The sequence below is a fragment of the Triturus cristatus genome, chromosome 8 (genome assembly GCF_964204655.1).
Source record: "Triturus cristatus chromosome 8, aTriCri1.1, whole genome shotgun sequence".
In the NCBI taxonomy this organism is placed as follows: domain Eukaryota; kingdom Metazoa; phylum Chordata; class Amphibia; order Caudata; family Salamandridae; genus Triturus; species Triturus cristatus.
The window spans coordinates 1,550,438,521-1,550,460,000 of NC_140591.1; the positions used below are offsets into that span (position 1 = coordinate 1,550,438,521).

At 43.7% G+C, this 21,480-nt stretch overlaps 1 protein-coding gene across 3 annotated transcripts in view; it reads left to right on the forward strand.

Moving 5' to 3' along the window:
- LOC146806119 (GPI-linked NAD(P)(+)--arginine ADP-ribosyltransferase 1-like) overlaps positions 1 to 21,480 on the forward strand; it is a 76,217-nt gene that overhangs the window by 20,835 nt on the left and 33,902 nt on the right. For all 3 annotated transcript variants that reach the window (XM_085623451.1, XM_085623450.1, XM_085623452.1), the window contains 2 exons: positions 11,539 to 11,616; positions 16,627 to 17,368. In XM_085623451.1, coding sequence (XP_085479577.1) covers positions 11,554 to 11,616; positions 16,627 to 17,368 — 805 coding nt within the window. In that variant the 5' untranslated portion in view covers positions 11,539 to 11,553. The remainder of the gene's footprint in view (positions 1 to 11,538; positions 11,617 to 16,626; positions 17,369 to 21,480) is intronic.

A 21,480-nucleotide genomic window follows, 5' to 3' on the forward strand; every position in this document is an offset into this window, starting at 1 on the left:
ATAGTGTTAAGAATTTGTTGTACACACAGAGTCAATAAATGAGACACACACTAAAGAAGAAATTCAAGACCAATTTAGAAAAAAACAATTATTTTTATTTATATTTTAACACCCAAGAACTTTGTAATTGGGTAAGGACTTTTCGAGATATCAATTTTTATAGGTAAGTAAAATTGTAGCACAAATGTCTTTTGACGCAGTAATGTTTTCTATGGAGAAAGAAACGTATACTGCATGCAGGCATTAGCAGTCGGATTCGGGGTCCCCTTTAGGACTTAGAGGTCTAGGGTGTCAAGGTCCAAAGTACCACCAGTAGTTTGAGTGTACCTACCCTGGAGTATCCGGGTGCAGTGATGCTTAACAGGTTAGTAGTCTTGAACGCTACAATGCAGGTAAAGAGAGGGCCACCTAGAAACAGGGTGCAAAGGGGGACTTTGGACAAGTCCGAGACCTTCCTATGGGGGGCTCAGTTTGTGAGTGGTACAGGTTTGCTATGGTAGGTCCTGGCATCTTCACACTTGGCGGGAAAACGCATCTGACCTGCTGGAGCATGGTGACTCCCCCTCCTGCGTGGCTGCTGCATCGATCCAGTGGTCAGCAGAACAGCAAACCGGACATTGCTGTTGGTGCCTGCAGTTTGCAAGGAAGTGGCTCCTCAACTTCAAGTGAGATGCTGACAGCTTGGTGAAGTGCTGAAGGCCCTCTGAGGCTTTTGGGGAGGTGTACAGATGCAGGACCAGTCAGGTTGGCACGGTTGTTGGGACAGGAGCAGGCAGGCAGGGTTTGGCGTTAAAGGCCACCAGCAGTCCGCAGTTCTCACTTCTTCGGCTCTTCTCTGTCCTTCCTGTGCTTTTGTCAGGGGAATCTGAATTCCTGGTGTCAGGGGGCCACCTAAATACTAAATTTAGGGGCAATAAGGGGAGTGAAGGGTAGTAGCCAATGGCCCACTTACCAGTGGGGTCACTATACACCATATAAGACAATTTCCTGTGGGGATTGGGCATAACCCTGTCCCAGAGTTCCTAATTCCACCAAAATCACGATGGTGGAATCCTTCTTTCGAGGGGAACATCAAGCAGCCCACCTTAAGTGTGTGACTGGCCTGGCAGTGCACCACGCGTTCTTGCATAGCTAATTTTCGCCTGACAGCAGAAGAAAGTGGCATGAAAGGGAAAAGAAGTGATTGAGACACTCTGAAGACCATCTACCCTTCCACAGACCATAGCAAAGTTTACCAATTGAAATATTTTCACTTCGAATTATAAAAAAATAAATCATTGTTTCTCATTTATTTAATTCTACTAACAAGCATTGGCAATGTCAATTGGCCTAGCTAGTTTTTGGTGTTGTGTTATTTCTGGATGTTATAGCATACAACTCATAGAGAGTAAAAAAAAATACTGACCAGGTGGCATGCTTGGTAAAGCACAGAATTCTAGTTTTCTTATTACAAGCCACTCCCTTAATTACGTTGGCCAACCCTCTTGGAAAGAATTCCCAGTTACACTTGCCACTGTCCCTTTTAAGGACTCCTCACCTCTATCATCCCAATTAAAGCACTGGCTGCCTGGGATAATGGCCAGAATGATCCAATCAAGGCACATTGTTGAAGCTTCACGCCCCTCAGGCTTCATGTGTGGTGCTTGGACTCAGTGCTTCAGCAACAGAAGTCAGCAAATTATATCAGCCTCGATTTCCCTCTGTATGAATCCCTCTTGTCTATGAGAAGTATCAGACATAGGATCTGCATGTCAGTGATTTCATCTTTCACTGGTGGATCCTATCAAAATCCAGTTTTGTTGACTTTCTCCAGGTTCCGGCCTTCCAAGCCCCCAGCACCGCAGCACCCGCTTCCCTCAGGCTCTGCCTGGACTGTCACCCACCTCTCTCTACAGTGTGGCAGTGGGTCACCCGTCACTGCCTGTGGCAGTTTAATAACAACTCTGAGAGTAGCAGTGCAAACAGGTACTTTACTGACTGTTTGTTAGCATCCCAATGATTTGTTCCTATAGCGCTTAATGTTGTGTCATTCTGAAGCACTGCAGAAAAATAATATTCTGATAATCAGGGCACATGGTTCACTCAATTGCTTGAGTCATAGTTGCATATGTGACCTTAGAAGTGGAACATGCATCTCAACAACATTTAATTCATACATCTGAGATGGATCACTGCTATTCTTTCTGTCCAGAGCTTCTCTTCTAGTAAACAGTGGCCTCGTGACAGTGCCATATCAAAGATGTCTTGTTTGCCAGTATAGAAACTTCTGTTCCTGGGGTTGGCACCTAATTGCACATAAGACAACAGCCACTCGCTGTGCAGTATCAGGATTCTTGATGAGATTCGGTAACAGTACTTCCCCGTCCAAGAGATTTCCCATTGCTTGTTGCCCAGCAGCTAGAGGCACAAACCCTTCAAAGTTACTAGCCACTTTTAACAACTCAGCATATGCATAGGAGTACCAGCTCCAAATGCAGCAGCATGAAGGTCCTTTACATATATAAATCCACATATACATCCACTAGAGCACACACGGACACCTGCACAGAAGATGTATCCATACACACAACCATGCACATATACCACATACACAAAGTGACCTTTAATCCACTCATACACCCAGGCTAACCATCAGATATCCTTGCACAAATATCCAGCAATCCACAGATATTTTCCTTTTACATGCATTCTCCAGTCATCCGCTCATCCATCTGTCCACACAAATTCAGCATTGAAGAAAACATAAATTCACAAGACTTCCAGTTTCCCACTCGGCCAATTACCACAAGCTGACACCACCATCCACTTCCCCATCCAGTTATTCATGTCTCAATACAGCCTTTCACCCCCTCACACATAACATATGATGATGACATATGTAGTTGTAAGTGCACGTTCACCCCTTGTGGCATCTTGGTGCTGAAACAACATATTAATCCTCACGCCAGCCTTACTTAACCGTTTTGCCTGCTCCAACATGTAAATGTTGTAAATGTTGTAGACTTGTAAAGCGCACAGCTGCCCCAGCAACGGGGCGTCCCGGCGCTGTAGACCGCTGGGGAACCCGTCCTGGCTATCCCTGTGAGATGGTCCCTTTCTGGGTATCTCCAAGGTGAAACCAGGCATCCCCGGCGTCTGTGGGGGGCCGTTGTAGAGATGAGGCAAGCTTAATGCCCAGAGTTGCCGAGTGTGTTCCTGGTTAGAGTAGGTACCGAGGCGAGAATTATCGAGTCCGTTTTGACCCTGGTCCACGACCCTGCCGCGTCGGGAATTGAACCCTGGTCCCTGGCCGATTCTCTGCTTACGGGTCTGCCGCCTCTAACCAGTGAGCCACACCTCCTCCAACATCTATGCCCCATTCAACACACCCACACTGTGATCTGAGAGAGGAGACTTCACTGACACTTCCTGAGTTCTGTGACAGTAGGAAGCTTGTACTGCTGTTGTAGGGTCAATGGAGGGGGTTGCCACTCCAGTTACCGTGCTGCACCTTTTCAGTGAAGAAGAGACTCTTGTACTGAGGTATGGAAGCCTGCACTGATGACGCCCAGATGGACCTGTCGTGTGAGGGATAATGTGGTGTACTTCTGCGAAGATGGGAAGCTTGTCAACGGATGCTCATCGTGTATCGGTTCTGTGAGAGAGGGACACTTCCTCCGCTAATGCCTGGCTGTGCCTGTTCCGTGAGTGACGCTTGCACTGCTGACGGTGTGCTTTTGTCCTCTCAGCATCAGCTGACATAGTGTCTCAGTAGACGGTGCACACTTCACCATCTGTCAAGACGGGTTATAAACGTGTTGGACGGATTAGATCATACAACTGTAGCACTAATGAGGGCAGAAGTCAGACACTACAAGTAGAAAACAATTTGTCAACAAGGATTAAACCCACCCAGCAACTTGATTAAGAATAACAACATTCATCTCCACCTGGGTAGACCATGCCTGGGCCTGTTGTGCACATACTAGTGTAGTAGAAACATGCAGTCTCACAGATAGAAAGAAAAACAATGGACCTGTGGACATAGACATCAAAGGGACAACGAGAGAGTGAGGTGAAGTGGCGAGGGAAAGGGAAGGCTGAGTTTAATCAGACATAGATGATGGACACCAGCAGGACCTCAGAGGCAGGAAGAGCAGCACACGGGCAGGCAGCTAGGAAAGGCGAGCTCTAGAGAGGGGGCCTGGCATAGGATGGAGAGTGGGATGCGAGGGAGAGCTGCAGAGAATGAGCTGTACAGGTGACAGATTCCAACATATAGAAAGAAACAAACAGGAGAAGAATACAAACAGTTCACAGGTGAGAGAGACAGGTGGCTTCTGTCATAGGGGTGAGAAACAGACAGACAGATATGAAGGGACAGGTAGCAGTCTTCCTTACATTTTATACATGCCTACAAATAAGTCTTGTGCTAATCTCCAAAGCATGTCCAAGAAAAAGTAGGTCACCAAAAAGAAAGCTCCCTATAAAGGTGCTGGACACTACACTCACTAGAAAATGTATACAGTAAACAATTTCAAATCAAACAGCAGAAGGCTGGGGGGGTGTGGGGTTGGGCTACCGAGATAAAGCAAAAGCAAAAATATCCACATTTACACTCTACACCTGGAGACCACTGTCCTAGCAACTGCTATGACCTTGTATACAGTCCAGGCTGTGCAAGTAGAGCACGGGCAAAGGTGCGCTTGGCCCGGGCTCCACCTGTCAGAAGCTGCTCCCTCTCTGTCGCTTTCTCTATGGAAAGATTTCCCTACTTTCCTCTGGCTGTGTCAGTCTCTCTCTCTCTCTCTCTCGCTCTCTCTCTCTCTTCTGCTATATCTTTCTCCTTACCTCACCCCTCTCTACTCTAATTCTCATACTGTTCATCTCACCTCTGCTTACCATGCCTCTCTGTTTTCTACCTCTCCCCTCTCTTTCTACCACACCTTTCTCTACCTCGCCTCACTCTTCCTCGCTATTATTTCTCTCCCCCTCACCAGTCTCCAAATCCGCACCCTTCTCTCCGCCTCACTTCTCTATCCATCACTCTCTCTGACTGCTCTTCTGTCCCACTATCTGTCTCCCTTTCTCTGCCTCATCTATCTTTCTGTCTCTCTTTACTTCATCTCACCTACCCCTCTTTTTCCCACCTGTCGCTTTACCTCTCTCTGCATCTTGATGCACCCAACCCCTCTCTATATATCCCAACTCACCTGTCCACGTCATTTCTAGGTCTCTAGCTTGCCTCTCTACCTCCCCGTACATCTTGATGTTCTCAACACCTCTCTATCTAGCCCAACTCACCTGTCCACGTCATTTCTAGGTCACTAGCTTGCCTCTCTACCTCCCTGTACATCTTGATGTTCCCAACACCTCTCTATCTATCCCAACTCACCTGTCCACCTCATTTCTAGGTCACTAGCTTGCCTCTCTACCTCCCTGTACATCTTGATGTTCCCAACACCTCTCTATCTATCCCAACTCACCTGTCCACATAATTTCTAGGTCTCTAGCTTGCCTCTCTACCTCCCCGTACATCTTGATGTTCCCAACACCTCTCTATCTATCCCAACTCACCTGTCCACGTCATTTCTAGGTCACTAGCTTGCCTCTCTACCTCCCTGTACATCTTGATGTTCCCAACACCTCTCTATCTATCCCAACTCACCTGTCCACATCATTTCTAGGTCACTAGCTTGCCTCTCTACCTCCCTGTACATCTTGATGTACCCAACCCCTCTCTACGTATCTCAACTCTCCACCTCACCTGTCCACCTCATCGCTCGCTCACTACCTTGTCTCTCTACCTCTCTCTCCACTACCTCACCTATTTCCCACTGCTTTTGCTTACCTCTTATATCTACCTCTTTAAACCCTTCTCACCACTCAATACATCACCCCCCTCTCTGCACTTCAGAGCCCTGGTATCATCTCAGCTCCCTGACTCTCTTCTCCATCTACTTTACCTCAATTTCACATCTCCCTTTACCTCACCTCCCTCTCTGCCTCCATCTCTCTCTATTTCTCAACTCTAACTTTACCTCACCACTCTCTATACCACACCATTCTCTTACTCATCTGTCTCGCTACCTAATTTATTTCAGTACCTCACATGTTGCTCACTGCGCCATCTCTCTCTAATCCACCTCTTTCTCTCTCACCACATGACATTTCAATTAACTTCACCATTTGTTCATCACTCGTCTCTTTCTTTCTCTGTTCCCTCTACCTCATCTTTCACACTACCTTACTCCTTTTTCACTAGCCGTGTTTCTCTGTCTCTTTCCCTTCCTTTCATTCTATCATTACTTCCTCTCTCCCTATTTCTGTCCCACTTTTAAATACCTTACCAGTCACCTTTTTCAACCCATCCACTTTACCTCACCACCCTCTCTACCACTCTCTCGTTAAACATCTCTTCACCTTGCTAATCTATCAACCTCAACTCACTGTCGCTTCATTTCACCTCTTTTCTGTCTACAACTGGTCACTATTTTACCTATTACCCATTTTAATCTACCTCTCTCTGTGCCACATTACTCTATTTATGTGACCTGCATCTAATTTTTCATTGTGTCCCTTCTGCTCTCCCTCCCTCTCTCTTCCTTCCATCTCTTTATATGCTATGAAAACTCAGGTTTCTACTTGTCTACTTTTTCCTCTTTTTGTCTGGATTATCTCTGTCATCTCTTTCTATCTTGCTAGCTTATGTACCAAACCCTCCCTCTTGGTACATGTCTTTCCCTCTATTTATACCTCTACTTCACTCTAAAACAGGGCTCTCCAACCTTTTCTATAGTAAGAGCTTCTTCTGGTAAATGAAAATCACCCTGAGCTACTAATACTATTAGTGTGGCAACAGTGCCACATCAGACAAGATTACATCAGTGGCCACCCCAGGCAAGATTACCAGCAGTGCTCACCTCATTACCCCAGGCAAGATTACCAGCAGTAAGGCAAACATTATCTATGGATATGGAATGCCTATTTATGATTAATACATGACAGCCATAGCTGCAATGGCACTGGCACCAATGTCCTCATATTAGTAGTCAATCTTCCCAAAGGTGCATAATTGAACAATCAAATATCACCTTTTCACTTTTGGGATAAAGACAATAATTCAACCAAGCAAAAGCTTCTAATTTAATAGCCTGGGAGGCACACTGGGGGGCACTTACAAGTAGCTGGAGGGCTACCAGCAGCTCACGAGCTACTCGTTGGAGGAGCCTGCTCTAAAACCTAGCCTATCTCTCTAACTTTGTTTTTCAACTTAACCTCTTCCTCTTTCTACCTCTCTCTAGCTTTCTTTCTGGTTACTTCAGCTTTTTCTCTTTACCTTACATCGATTTGTCCCTCATGTATATCTGTACCTTATCTCTATCGCTACCACTCATCCCCTTCGCCTCACTCTCTCCGCTGGCCTCATTACCTCTCAGGCCTTCTCCTGCCTGCAGCCCCTTCCTCTTGCTCTTACTCATCAGAGCCAGGGGTCACCACCCAGCTTGAGGAGTCTACAAAGAGAAAGTGAAGAGGGGAGAAAAGGAAGAGAATTATGGGGAAAATTATTGAATTTCAACTGATGGCAATTGTGAAAATCCTAATAGCAATGTTTTGGTTTTCACTATTGTTGAAAAAAGGACAGTTGTGAAGAGGAATTCATTTGTATTAAGTATATCAGGCAATTAAAGCTCAAATTTCCAGAACAATGTGTACATGATTTTTAATCTTGTGCATTAGCCCACAGAACACCTACCAAGTCACTCCTGACATAGTTTTCCTACAATGGTAAGAACCGGCTGTTTAGAACCTGAATTCCACATAAAATATTATTGGTTTGTCAATGCTTCTGTACCCTTTCTTTTGGTGCTGTTTGGCTGGCTGGAGCCTTCAGCTGTTTTTGCATGATCTTTGACAATTTGTGGTCTTGAGTGAGATGAAAGTTAGCAATAAATTCAGTTTTGTTCTCAACAGGGTGTCCCAGCATATGTCTTGCCCGGGGCCAAAAAAACTCCTTAAGATGGCACTGCAAACACATGCATTGTTGGCACTCCATTTTGCTTGCAATGCCCAAAATGTTGTCTTAGGAAGAGCGCTATGCTGCCAACAAATCCCTGCCCACTAAAAGCAAATCTCAGAATAACCCTCAGAGACCAACTCTACATGCTCCACCAGAGCCATAATATGGAAAGAAAATACTACTGACACCAGAACCAAGCACTTGTTAATGATGAGCAGAAGCTACAATGAAGTAAGCACTAAAAGCAACAGTTCTCAATGTGGGGAAATAGCTTAGTAGATACACTTACAAGGAAACTAAAGTTCTTCCCCAGTCTGTAAGCGACTCGCGATGGGTAGGAGACATTTTATATTTTCTGTCCACAGAAGCTGCTGGTGGCATCAGTGGTGGATGAAGACCTGGTCCACCCCGAAACATGCAGTAGGCTCACCACATCTTGTGAGTGCCTCCTGCTGATCTGGTGGCTCACCTTCTGGGAGTCCATCTTACCTCACCGGTTGCCAAGGCTTTGGCAGTCCCCTGATCTGGAGCAGCACACGGTTCAGCGTTGTGGGTTCTATAGGATTTTGGGGTACACAATCAGCAGCAGCAGTAGCCACCTCAGGGCTTGGGTCTGCTGACTCTTGTTAAGGTTGAGCCTGTGTCTGCTGTAAATCCTGGGGAGACACAGATGACCTTGACCTTGGTGTTGGAAGAGCTGATTAAGGGTCTTACCTAATTACATCAATGGTATTGATGGCACTATATCTGTATTTGGAAACATTTTTGATTGTCACCAGCTGCTTTATGGCTTCTGGATCAGTGGTTCTGCAGTTGTGTTCATTGTAGGTGTCACCCAGCCTGGTCTGCATGACTCCACTGTGCTTCGAAGCACGAGATGGCGGTACTCAATCAATTTAAATTGTGCTCTTACTGCTATGACTGCCATCATGATGGTGTAACAGCTGCTAATATTTTCTTTAAGCAAAAGTGTTCTTTAAAGTAATAGACTTGTCTTTTTTCCATTTGTTATATTTTATGAAGTCCTGTTCGAAGATGGCAACCGTGGATTTGTTTGAATAAACCAAATGCATTCTAGGAAGCCTGCTGCACATGAATTCATGTGCACAAGTGGCCATTTTGGAATGGTCAAAAAATGCAACCAGCATATGGTGGGAAAGGGTTGGGGGCTTAAAAAGGGCAATATGGAGAAAGGAGAGAGAGAGAGGCAGACAGACAGAAAAATAATAGTTTCCATGCACTGCAAAACAAGGTCTGGCATCAGCTGTGGAAGGATTCATCAATTAATCACCAATCAAACACTGTGAGATCACAATATTCCTAGGTTAGACACACACAAGAAGAGGGAGGAAAACAATTTAATCAGGAGGAAAGAAGTGAAACAGACAGAAAGGCCATCCAATAATGAGAAAAGTGGAGACTCATAGCCTACTCTATGGATATGATATGTATTGGAAACAATAGATCAGCCTACTGACAGCTAAAACTGTTGATAGTCAAAACCTAAAATTACACAAGTCACCTGGCAGCATGGTATCAAGCTCCACTAAGCTTTCTCCCTAAAGCTGACTTTGAGGCAACAGTGAATGCAGTGATGCTATCTTAGCTCAACAGAGGCAATGCGTTGCTCAATGGCCTATCCAAATAGTCTTTTATGCTACTGCCTGAATGATAGAGAACATTTAAGAAAATCTCACCCATATTTAGAGAACTCCACTGACTCCTTCTACCAACAAACATTACTAGCAAACTCTGCTGCATCACCTGCAAAGTTCTAGACCTAAGTACTACCTCCTATCTGTTAAACTAGCTCAAGTTCTCCGGTGGGCTACAAAACAACCCCATTTGGCTCAAGACAAAAGAATTCAAAAAGGACAAGACACTAAGCCTTCCTTTTCTTCACTCCTAACATCTAGAACTCCAAACGCACCCAGTTCCATCAGGCTCCCTCACTCTTGCTCTTCGGGAAGTTATTGAGCACCCTTCTTTTCAAGTAATACTTTGTCCACATATAAGTTCTCAGATGATGGACCTGTGCTGATAAAGTGCCTTGACCTGCCAGCCTCCCGTGCTTAACCACCTCCTCTGTTGTCTTCCCTTTGAGATACACCTGTGTACTGTCTCAGATGGCTTGCGATATGTATGTACTAATAATCCATGTGTACACCAGATGGAAATCATTTCTACTTAGGGCCCGATTCTGGTTTTGTTCGGGAAGCAAACCGAACGACTCATGTCCGGAATGCTTTCCGAACAACTCGTGTCAGGGGAGTACGACCAAACAAGTATGATGCATTTGAATGCATCCAGATACGATTTGGTCGGACTCCCATTGACTTCAATGGGAGCCTGTGTATCGAACGCGTACACAGGCTCCCATTGACAAAAGGGGTGGTTGGGGATCATCGTGCAGCCTGTGGCAGGGACCCCTTGGTGCCTGCCACACTGTGCATGGTCTGAAAAGGGGGGCCCATGGATACTCCCACAGGCGTGATTCGGAGGGACCTGGTGAAGGGGGGCCTACCACGGGCCCCGAAAGACCAATTCCGGCTGCCTTTTTGATCCGTGTAAAACAAATCAGAAAGGCTGTCCGAATCGTTCATCGTACTTGCTCGCTTGGAAAACCTACTCCATAGAGCTGTACGGTTCGTCTCCGGAGGGCTCTATCTCTACGTATGCCTTCCGGAACCGTATTCGGTCAGTGCTAAGGGTTTTCAGGAATCATACTTGGCCGTTCGGAATTGGGAATGAGTCGATCGGAAGCAAGGGCTCCGGATCGGTGTAGGTAAAACCAAATTGGAGCCCTTCCAACCGAGATCGGAATCGGGCCCTTAATTGGACAGATGGTAAATTGTCTTTCTTTTCCTCAGTTAGGTGCTTACGACACCTATTACTGCCTTAAACCCCTCCCTAGTGGTTCCAATCTTTACATTTACAGCCCACTGTCTTTTCATTTATTCAACCTCAGTTCTACTTCATACCTTCTGCTCTTGTTCTTAATTACTGTTTCCAGATGGAATATGGGGTGGTAATGCCTGTCTGTAAAAAACACAGAGGCGTGATGACCAAGGGATATTGGTGAAATCCACAAAATAAAAAATGAGGGCTGTGACATGAAGGGAGGGCTGCAACAAATTACAGAATTGCCCCAGGGTCCTCTGTCCATGAGAGACCATCCTACCCTGATCCCCTTGCTTCTCTTTCTCAAAGAAACAGAAGTGTGCCAGGATGGCCTAATTGGAAAAAAATGTATGATAGGGTGTGGGAGGTGGTTTAAAATACACCAATGAACTGCATGCATCAGGGAAAATCAAGTGGTGGAACGTCTTAGAACTAGTGTGAGTGACCTAGGATATATAGTAAACGTACAAATGTTTGGTCATTTAAGGTCAAATGGCAATTAACTTGCCTGGCAACGTTAATGTTTTTTAAGTTACTGTAGTAAGATATTGGACTGTTTAGACAATATGTACCCTAAATAAATGTATATGGATGCTCATGCTAACACATACATTTTGATTTATTTTTATGCTTTGCAGAATTGGTGGTGAAGAATGGGGCCTCCTGCTCTGATCTTAGCTCTGCTTCCTATCATGATGGTGCTGGAGATCCCCCAGGTAACTCTTCAGGGCTGTATGGTGACTCATTTAATTATGAATAGACCACTGAAATGTGGTGTAGCTGCTGCCTGATTACTATCGGTTTGAAGCTTTCAGGAGTATCCCTCCTAGCTGCCACCATGAGAAGATAAGAATTCTCCTGATTTTAGATACCCTTCATTCTGATCACCTAAAACTTTGACCTCAGGTACTGTAGGGGAGTGATCATCTTCACCTATGGAAAACCAAAGAATATATACAAAAAACAAATAGTGTCAGGGTAAAAATGTGCGCTAGGCTGTACTAAGTTACACAATATTAATTCTTAAACTACTCAAAGGAAAATAAGAAACGGCCATCTATCGTTTCCAGATTTGAAGACAAAAGTCTCCAAATATTTTAAGCAAATAAAGTTTTATATCTTGAGCTATTGTCCAGGTCCATTATAAGTCCACAAAAGTATTCCTTGTGTCACCACCTTATTGACTCATACACCAGCATGTAAACTCTTAAATAGGTCTTCTGCCACCTTGTCTCGATTTTACCATGAACTCATCCTAATAGTTTTATTACCCAATGGTATCACACAACCTGCAGCAAACCCAAACAAAAATTGATATAAAAAACTATTTGTTTTTTGTATAAATTTGTATAATTGAACTGGGCAATTGCTCAGGATATAAAACTTTATTTGTTAAAAACCTAGGAATATGTTGGAGTATCTCAACATCCAAGAAATTTGCAGTGGGTGGTCCATCAATCATTCAGTATTTGTTAAGCACAACTACTCACCTGCTAGGGTCTCAAGGCACTGGGGGGCAAAGGGGGGCTGCAGGTCCTGCCCGGGACTGAGGTTCAGTCGAAGAGCCAGATCTTGAGGTCTTTCCTTAATTGGGTCAGCGATGGGGACCGCCTGAGGTGGAATGGGAGCTTCTAGATGGGGCAGATGAAACTTATGGCAGGACAGTCTTAGGCTTTACTGTTGAGTGGCATTAATACATAGCAAGAGCAGTTCAATCTGAAGGAGCTGTAAGGACTCCCAGGCCAACTGCAAGGTCAGAACCTTACTGCGCTGCCTTTTCACTCATCTATTTCATTTATTCATAATTCCTCTATGGAACATTACATGCATAAATCCAAGTCACTAAAATCCTTAAAAGTAAAGTCTAGCTGAAAGTCAATTGTACAAAAGAAAATAGGGTTCCTTGCCTATACATTATCAAACTCAGTTGTTGGGCAATAACAAACTTTCTAATGTGTTCCTCTGCCATGATTTCTAATGTAAGAGTATAAAAGCTAAAATTAAAAAGAATAGCCAATACCATATCTAATGCTAAAGTGACAAGGGCAGAATTACTTGTGTATATACCTTGTATAATTATGCAGATAAGGCAAGGGGATCAAAGAGCAAAAGATTTATCAAAAATCAACTCAAGGTTAAAATATCTAAACCTTAATATATTTACTGGGATATCTGCCAATAAATCAACATCAGAGACCTATATGATTCCCATATACATTCTTAAAATGCCGTTTTCTGCCGAGTTCAAGTTCTGAGGCCATTCCCATTGGAGTGCATACATATGATGATCATTTTGCAGGATATAACTAATTCTGGCAGCTGCGTGTATATTTGATTAAATTAAAGGATTTGATTCTTGGTTCAAACATGCATTGTGTAGCAAGCCTACAAAAGGATGCTTGCTAGTGAATGGAGTTACCATATTTTATAATCCCACATCTACACTGGCCATGCACTGTTTTAAGAGATACATAATGCTTGAATCCCTTTGAATTATGGACCAACACAACTTGGATATTTAAACACATTTTAGAAACACAATAGGAAAGTGAAAGAGCTCTCTTAAGATCAGCCAATCCTTCAGGGAGGGTGTACAAAAGCAAGGCAAACTACAAACATGCAAGTTGAACCAAATGGAAACTAGAAATTTTATAAGAATGAAAGACTTAGTCATTACTTTAAGCATATGATCAGTAAATACCTTTTGGGTTTTCTATTCTGAGGTATACTATGAAAGGCAAATTGATATTGCTAAAGAAATAGTCTTTTTGAATAACTTAACCTTACCATAGAAATTCTGGGACACATTTTGAGTTCTTTGATAACTCACCAACATATTCCTATTAGATGAAAATAAATTGGCAGGCATGAATGGATTTGCAATCTTGTTTAATAAGATCTTGAAGTCTAAACAAATAAACCAGCAAAACATTTTACAGAAAACTTGAACACATCAACAGTGGTACGGATTCCCAAACACACAATAAAATAATCAGAGAACATGAATTATAAATATACCTCATTGCGTATTGTGGACCATAAGATCATGACTCAAATAAATAGACAGGTAGATTGGACAAAGCAAAGAATTTGTACATAAGTTCCAGCTGGGGTTCCTCTAGAATGGGTATTTATGAGGGGTGTCTGGATACATGGAATGTTTATTTTAATACAGACATATAAAAGTGTTTAATAACATGGAATGTTTCTTTATCTGGTGCACTTTCCAAGCTATGAATTTTGTAGAAATGTTTAGGATAAATTAAAGCAGGGTATGCAGAATATTGACAAATGGGCTGCTTTCTGAATCAATGGAATTGTCAATGGAAGAGAAACAAGGACAGGCCATTATCAGCTGCTATTCGACATAAATGATAGACAATGGGGGATCTGGAAATGCACGCATTATTTTATACAGACGACACGTTCTTGACCCTTTTAGACTATGGGTCAGTCAGCCTGATTCACAAACTGCACTTTGTAGTACCTTTTCTATCACTACAAAACATAAGAAAAAAGTACTACAAAGTGTAAACTTTGCTAATACGTATATGCGTGGTGTTCTCCACCCCAATGGGGGAGTCTATGCACCTGTCAGTATAGATTTTAGTTGTAACTGTGGGAGGGACACAGAAGAGTGGGTGGGAAAAGGGGCAAACTTGCTACTAAATGCAACGGGATTAGGGAGGAGTAAGAGGGGTTTAGGGAGGATGAGTGAGGGGTTTAGGGAGGGATGTTACCCACCCATACACGTAACCCAATTGCATACCTCTAGGTGTGGAGACACTTTTGTTGTAAGTTTAAACTCCGAGGGACTGATTCACAAAGGTAAACTTACACGCTTATGTAAGTTTACTTGTTTCAGTATTCACAAAGCTGCAATTTAATAGAAAATATACCACTACAGAACCTTCGCAGTCAGGGAGGAAAACTCTGCACAAATAAAGATAGGACAGACCTTACAGGCCATTAATTCTGTTTTGGTTTAATCATGAACGTCACAAATGCACTCTCTAGATGGGCGGTACAGCATTCTATAAGTAGAACTTCTGTGCTCATTTTTGATATCTTATTGGTGCAATACCTGTATCATCTGGAGTCTTCTGAGCAAGTTGTTTATTGCACCAAACAAAACATTAGGAGGGAGGTGGCAACACTGACGAGTTCCTCTCTTGATCTAGAATGAGGTAGCCTTTGACAAGTTCATCAAAACCTTACTAGACAGGTTTCCAGTAATAAAGCCAGCCACACACATATTCAGAATCGTTAATTTGCAGAAGATTGAAATATTTTCTTTGTTGACTTAGCTGTCTCATTCATATAAGTGATGTAACATACTTTTTACCTGCTTTGTGGTTGTACACACAGGTACAGATTCCAATGTGGCTTGTCCATTTCAGAGTTACATAAGTGTCAATGTTAGCCCAGAATCTGGCATATTGTTTAAACTCTCAGGGTCTAAGGTCTTATATTTGTTAGACGGTGCCATTTAAAAAAAACTTTTTTTACTGTGATCCAGCTTCGACTAGGTTGGAAGTGTTTTGAAATGTATTGCCGGTTGCACAAAGAACAAGAATTGATCTCTTTACAGGGGCATAGAGTATGATTTCTTCTTGATGAGTTGAGGAATGACCATCAGCCGAGCTGTCCAAATTCTCGGCTACTTACATGTTTTGTTGCATAATCAGGTCCATCGTGCACTTGGCAGTGTGAGTGAGCGGCCTTGCTTATTGGTGAAATTCAACCCCCCCACGTTGTCTATTAGACGCATGGCTTCTACATCATTAGTGGTATAAATCTGACAATAGCCGCATTTTGAGGTCTATGGTTTGTATGGTTTATAACTGGTCGATGCAATTCTGCATGAAAGGTGCTGTTGCCTCCTGGGGTGAGTAATGCAGTAGATGGAATAAATAATGTATCAGATGTATCAATAAGCTTCACTTACATCATGTCACAGATGACATAATGGTATGTGGGAAGCATCTTGCCATATGATGTAACTGAGCTTTATAAAACCGTGTTTCCATGAGTCCTAGGATTTGCACTTGTTTTTGGTAGCTGGTAGTGAATTTCATTGGTGCTTCTGGAGGACGATAGAGATTTATCACAACCTCTTTCATGTTGTGGGGTTGATTTCCATTCGATCTTCTGGCAGGGTTGAGAACAAACTGTGGTTTGATTCAGATTTTTTTCATCAGTGGCAGGTCTCTCAATTGTTTGGTAGTCACAAGATAGACTAGCTTGTTCGGTATGGTATGCTGGGGTTTGCGTGCCTAGAGCGAAGGCTTGGTGGTACATGGGCATTGGCTTGATATGGATGGGGTTTAGGTGGACATTGGTTTGCTTGAAATTGCAAGGATTTTTAGGTTGTGCTGGCAGGTTTTGGGACTGGGGGCTTGTTTGATGGCTTAACATTTCTTCAATTAAGTGTTCATTTCCATTTAATTTTTTTATTTATTTTTCATGTTATCCTCACTTTTTACTCACTTCCAGTCTTTAAGCCTATTACTATATGTGGTAATTGGCTTCCTACTATAATTCTAGATGTGCTCAAAGCCATGTTTATTGGTATGAGGTGTATTGCTTCAGTTTACACACTGCACCATTATTTTGTTAGCTGTGAGTTGGACTATATTTAGTGAGTATCTAGTTGCCTGAACCAATGTCTCCACAATCCTTTGTAAATGGAAAGTGACCTAGTTTATATTCCTTATCTTGTCTAGACTGAGTGTCATCTCATCTACAAACGAGACCTCTTCCTACTGGAGCATACCATTGACTTGAGACTCTCCGCCTTTGACGACCAATATAAGGGATGTGAAGCGAAGATGGAGCAGGAGCTCCCCTCCTTGAGCAAGACTGAATTTGCAAAGAGCAAATACTTTTCCACAGCCTGGAAGTCGGCAAAGTCAAAATGGGAAAATAGAACCGACACCCCGGTCTTGCCCAGTGGCTTCAGGGATGAGCATGCAATAGCCATCTTGGCATACACTTCCAGTTTCATGCTCCACAAAACCTTTGACAAAGCTGTCAGAGAAGCTGGCAAATCTGCTGAATATTATCAAAATAATTTTAGGTATAAAACTCTGCATTTCCTTTTAACCAGAGCTCTCCAGATATTGGAAGCACAGCAGGAGACCTCACAGTGTGTCAATGTGTACCGTGGCTTCAGAGACATTCGGTACAAAGCCGAGATGCGGAAACGTGTCCGGTTTGGCCAGTTCCTCTCCTCGTCGCTCAGCCAAAGCAATGGCTTGAAGTTTGGCCAGCACACCGTCTTTGACATCGAAACTTGCTATGGGGTGAACATCAAGAATTTCTCCTCCTACCCGGAGAGCAAGGAGGTGCTGATCCCACCATACGAGAAGTTCATCGTGACCAATTTCACTAGAACACCAAAGCAAAATCTTATCCAGATTCATTCAGTGGACAAGCTCAATTTTTACAACTGTGAATACTTCAAAGGTAAGTTGGTCTTTAAATATCACTGTTTTCCCATGTTCTTGCATCTTATCGGCACATAATAAACGTTCGTTCGCAAGGGCCAAATTCAAGGCACGATTTTCAGTATATTCACAAGACATATATGCATTTAATGAATTTAAAATTGGAAACAATTACATAGTTAGTGAATATCCTGAAAAATGCACCGTTGGAACCCTACCGTTTAAAGCATGAGCCAACTTTTGAAAACAAAGACCAAGAAAGAGGCTCTTTCCCTGGGATGGTGTGATCTGAGGACTGATCTTTTTGGCTGATGTACAGTAAGTTTTAGGAAACGTTTTTAGTTGAGGATGAGAGGAGGTGGAGGAGGAGCAATGCATAGCCTAAAATATTTTACAACATTATTAGAACAGGAGTGCAGTCACTATCTTTGAATTAAGTATCCATTAGAGATCTTAGATATGATTCTCATAAATGTTGGTGTGGTACAAGTTTTTTTTTTTAACAAAATGTTATTGTGTACAAGACAAACCCATGCACTTGGCATCCATTATTATACAATAGACTCAAGTTCTGCGTATCAAAACTTCAAGCTAACAAAATGCCCCGCCCTCTGTGTTTGTGGATTGCAGTTGTGAGTGCTCTGTGTAACAGTAAGTGCCCATGTGGTAGTTCATATCTCTCCCTGAATTCTTTGAAAGGTAATAGTGGGCTTTCCTCGTATAGTGTTCCTATTGTGGTCACAGCAGCAGCCGTCAACTTTCTTAGTCCATTCCAGTTGCCCCTACGTGGGAGTTCCACTAGAAACTTCAGCGATATCTCTGGTGCGTATGGTCTTCTTATTTTAGCTCGCTGAAGACATCTAGGCCTGCATTTCTGAAGTAACTGAAACTCCGAGGTCCCACCCGCTCTCGCTGAGGGAAGTCGTAATATCAACATCGCCAGTTGTCGGAGGGCCGGGATGTGGGGCCCAAGGCCTTCTGCTCGTGGACTCCTACCCACTGTGCGAGCCACTGAAGTTGGGCCACCAGGTAATAGCTTTGGAAGTCTGGAAGGGATAGCCCACCCTTTGTAATAGACCTCTGCAGCTTGGAAAGTGCCACTCTACGTCTGCCTGAACCCTAAATGAAAAATATGGTTATTGCTCTTAGATCGCAAATGTATTCACTGGGATCCACACCGGGAGGGTCACGAAGAAGTATAGCAGTCGTGGTAACGCTACCAATTTTAAAAGGGGGACTCTACCCATCACAGATAGAGGCAAGGAAGCCCAGAATTCAGTGCTTGTTTTCAATCCCCTTATGGCCTTCCCACTGTTTCCCTCAAAGTTATCGGATGAGTCGTGGTATACCCCTACCCCAAGATATGAAAGACATCTGAGTTTCCATTTTACATCTTATATTTCGGTGGGCAGGCCCTGTTAGTCAGGATCGGGAACAAAGACGATTTCTTCCAATTGACCCATAAGCCCGAGACCTTCCCTAGGTGCTTAAGCAACTCCTTTGCTTCGGCATAATCCTCTCCCATGACTGGAGGAAGAACAGGAGATAGTCTGCGTAGAATGCTATATGGTGGCGTTCTCCGAGCACCTCCAACCTGTTGTAGTGGATCCCTGTCCTGGCATGGTAAGCCAAAGGTTCCATGGCCAGTGCGAACAGGAGGGGTGACAAGGGGCACCCCTGCCTCGTACCTCTATTCACTCTGTAGCAATCAGAAATAATCTGCCCTGTTTTCACCCTAGCCACCGAGTCTTTGTAGAGCAGCCTTGTTCAATCTACGAACCCTTGTCCCAGACCAAAATCCAGTATGACTCTATACAAGTAGGGCCACTCTAAGCTATCAAAGGCCTTCTCCATATCCACTGTAAAGACAGCAGCCTCTTCTCTGTCATAGGAGCTCACCTCTAGTCCCCATAGAAACCTCAGCACATTGATGGCCGTGTAACAGCAAGGAATGAACCCGGACTGATCCCTGTGCACCAGGGTCACCATATGCGGGAGAAGCCGTGTGGCCAAGATTTTACTCAAGATCTTGTATTCTATTTTTAGCATTGACAATGGCCAGTATGCTGTTTTATCAAAGGCGGGTTTGCCTGGCTTTAGAAGGGGCACTACTATCGCCTCCCTTGTGGTGGCAGGAGGGTACCCCCTTCTCGCACTGAGCTGTATAACGTCACTAGTTGGGGGCCCAGTTCCTTCACATACATCGAGTAAAACACCACCGGGAGTCCATCTGTACCTGGAGTCTTGTTCCTGGCCATGGCTTTAATTGTGGCCCTAACTTCTGGGAGCATGATGTCTCCACACAAAGCGTCTGCATTAGTAGACGGTAGAGTAGGTACCGCTATCAGCTCTATAAATGCTTCCATGTCTTCCTCTGTACATGTGACCTTGCTTTGATACAGGGCAGTGTCATAAACTCCAAATGCTCTATTGATGTCTTGCTGGCTGTTTATTATGGGGGCGTTATCTTCCCTAAGCTCTAAGATTACAGAGCCCCTCCTAGCTTAATTGGCCTCCCACGCCAGGAGATCCTCTGTACAGTCTCTATCGCTATGGGCTTTAATCATATAGTTTCTATAGTCGAAGCATCTTAACCTTTCGACTTGTTATGCAACCCTTTCTTTGACTTCCATCAGTAGTTTTGGGGTTTCCTGGTGCCCCAGCCTCTGCCTCTTTAGGTCTCTGAGCCTCTGTTCTGCCGCTAACGTTTCCTTGAGGAGGGTTACCCTTATGCCCACAGTTTCAGAGATGCATCTGCCTCTGATCACTGCCTTAAAGGCATCCTATTCTATTTTAGGGTTCGAGCCCGTTCCTTCATTCTTCGTGAAGTATTGGGTGATGGCTATCGGTATAGTGGCTTTGGTAGAATGGGTCCTCAAGGGATTCTGGTTTTAGTCACCAGGTTAGAGTACAAGGCCGGGGTTTCGACCATCGCGGCCCTATCAGTAGAGAGTTATGATCGGAGATTGTTCTCGTGAGGTACTAACTGAGCGTCACCAGTTCATGTATGTCAGGAGAGCATAATATGGCATCTAACCGAACGTGTAAGTTGTGTAAGTGCGAGAAGAATGAGTAATCTCTTTCCCCCGGGTGAACGAATCAACCAGGCCCCATTGGGATCACCATTCATTGAGGGCTTTAGCTGACCTCCATGTTGGGGAGTCTATCAAAGGTGGATTTGACTGGTCAAGGGCTGCGTCTGCAAGACTGTTGTTGTCATGCACTAGGAGTATTGAGCCCACTAGGACTGGTGCTAATACCCCAGTAAGTATCGCCAGGAATGACGCTTGATCCATATTCGGCCCATAAAGACTCCCTATGGTGACATCTTGCCCATCAAGCTTACCAGTGACTACCACATAGTGCCCTTCATGGTCTACCCTTTGCCCAGTGTGTTGGAAAGGGACCCCTGGCCTAATCCAAATCATCACCCTCTAGAGAAAGCAGAATAGTCCGTGTAGAAAGCTTGCCACCTATGTTGTAGTGCGTCCCTTTTCTTTGCCTAGAGATGTGTCTCTTGCAGTAGTGCAATTTGAACTCCCCTACGCTTGAGATACGTGTACACTTTGTGTCGTTTGGGCATGGTGTTTATCCCCTTGACATTCCAGGTTAAGATTTTATAGTCTATGGTGGGTGCCATGTGAAAATCGTTTGCCGCCTCTCCCTGGGGCTTTGTGTACCTATGCCCACTCCCACCTCCTGTGACGTCCTTATGCCTCTCATCCCGCCTGGCACGCCATTTTCCCAACAAATGTTTAACCAAAGATGGTGTGGTACAAGTTGCTTAGTGGGTATGGCAGGAAGATAAAAAATGGGATATTAACAATTAATCACATTTTCAGAAGAGAGAAGATTTATGCAACACAAGTTAATGACCCAAATATTTCTATTTATTATTGCAGAGACATATACATTTGAAAATATTTGTATGCCTTTGGTATTGAGGTAAATGAAAGATTGTTAATGACGGCTTTATGGAACCTTCTAAATTAATATGATGATTTTGTTACAAATTGTGCTTATATTTTATTTTATCTTATTCTTATTTTACTATTAACTGCATGAAGAAGCACGGTCTAGGCAACCCAAGATAATAAAAAAACTGTTAGCAATTAGTAAGCACAGCAAATC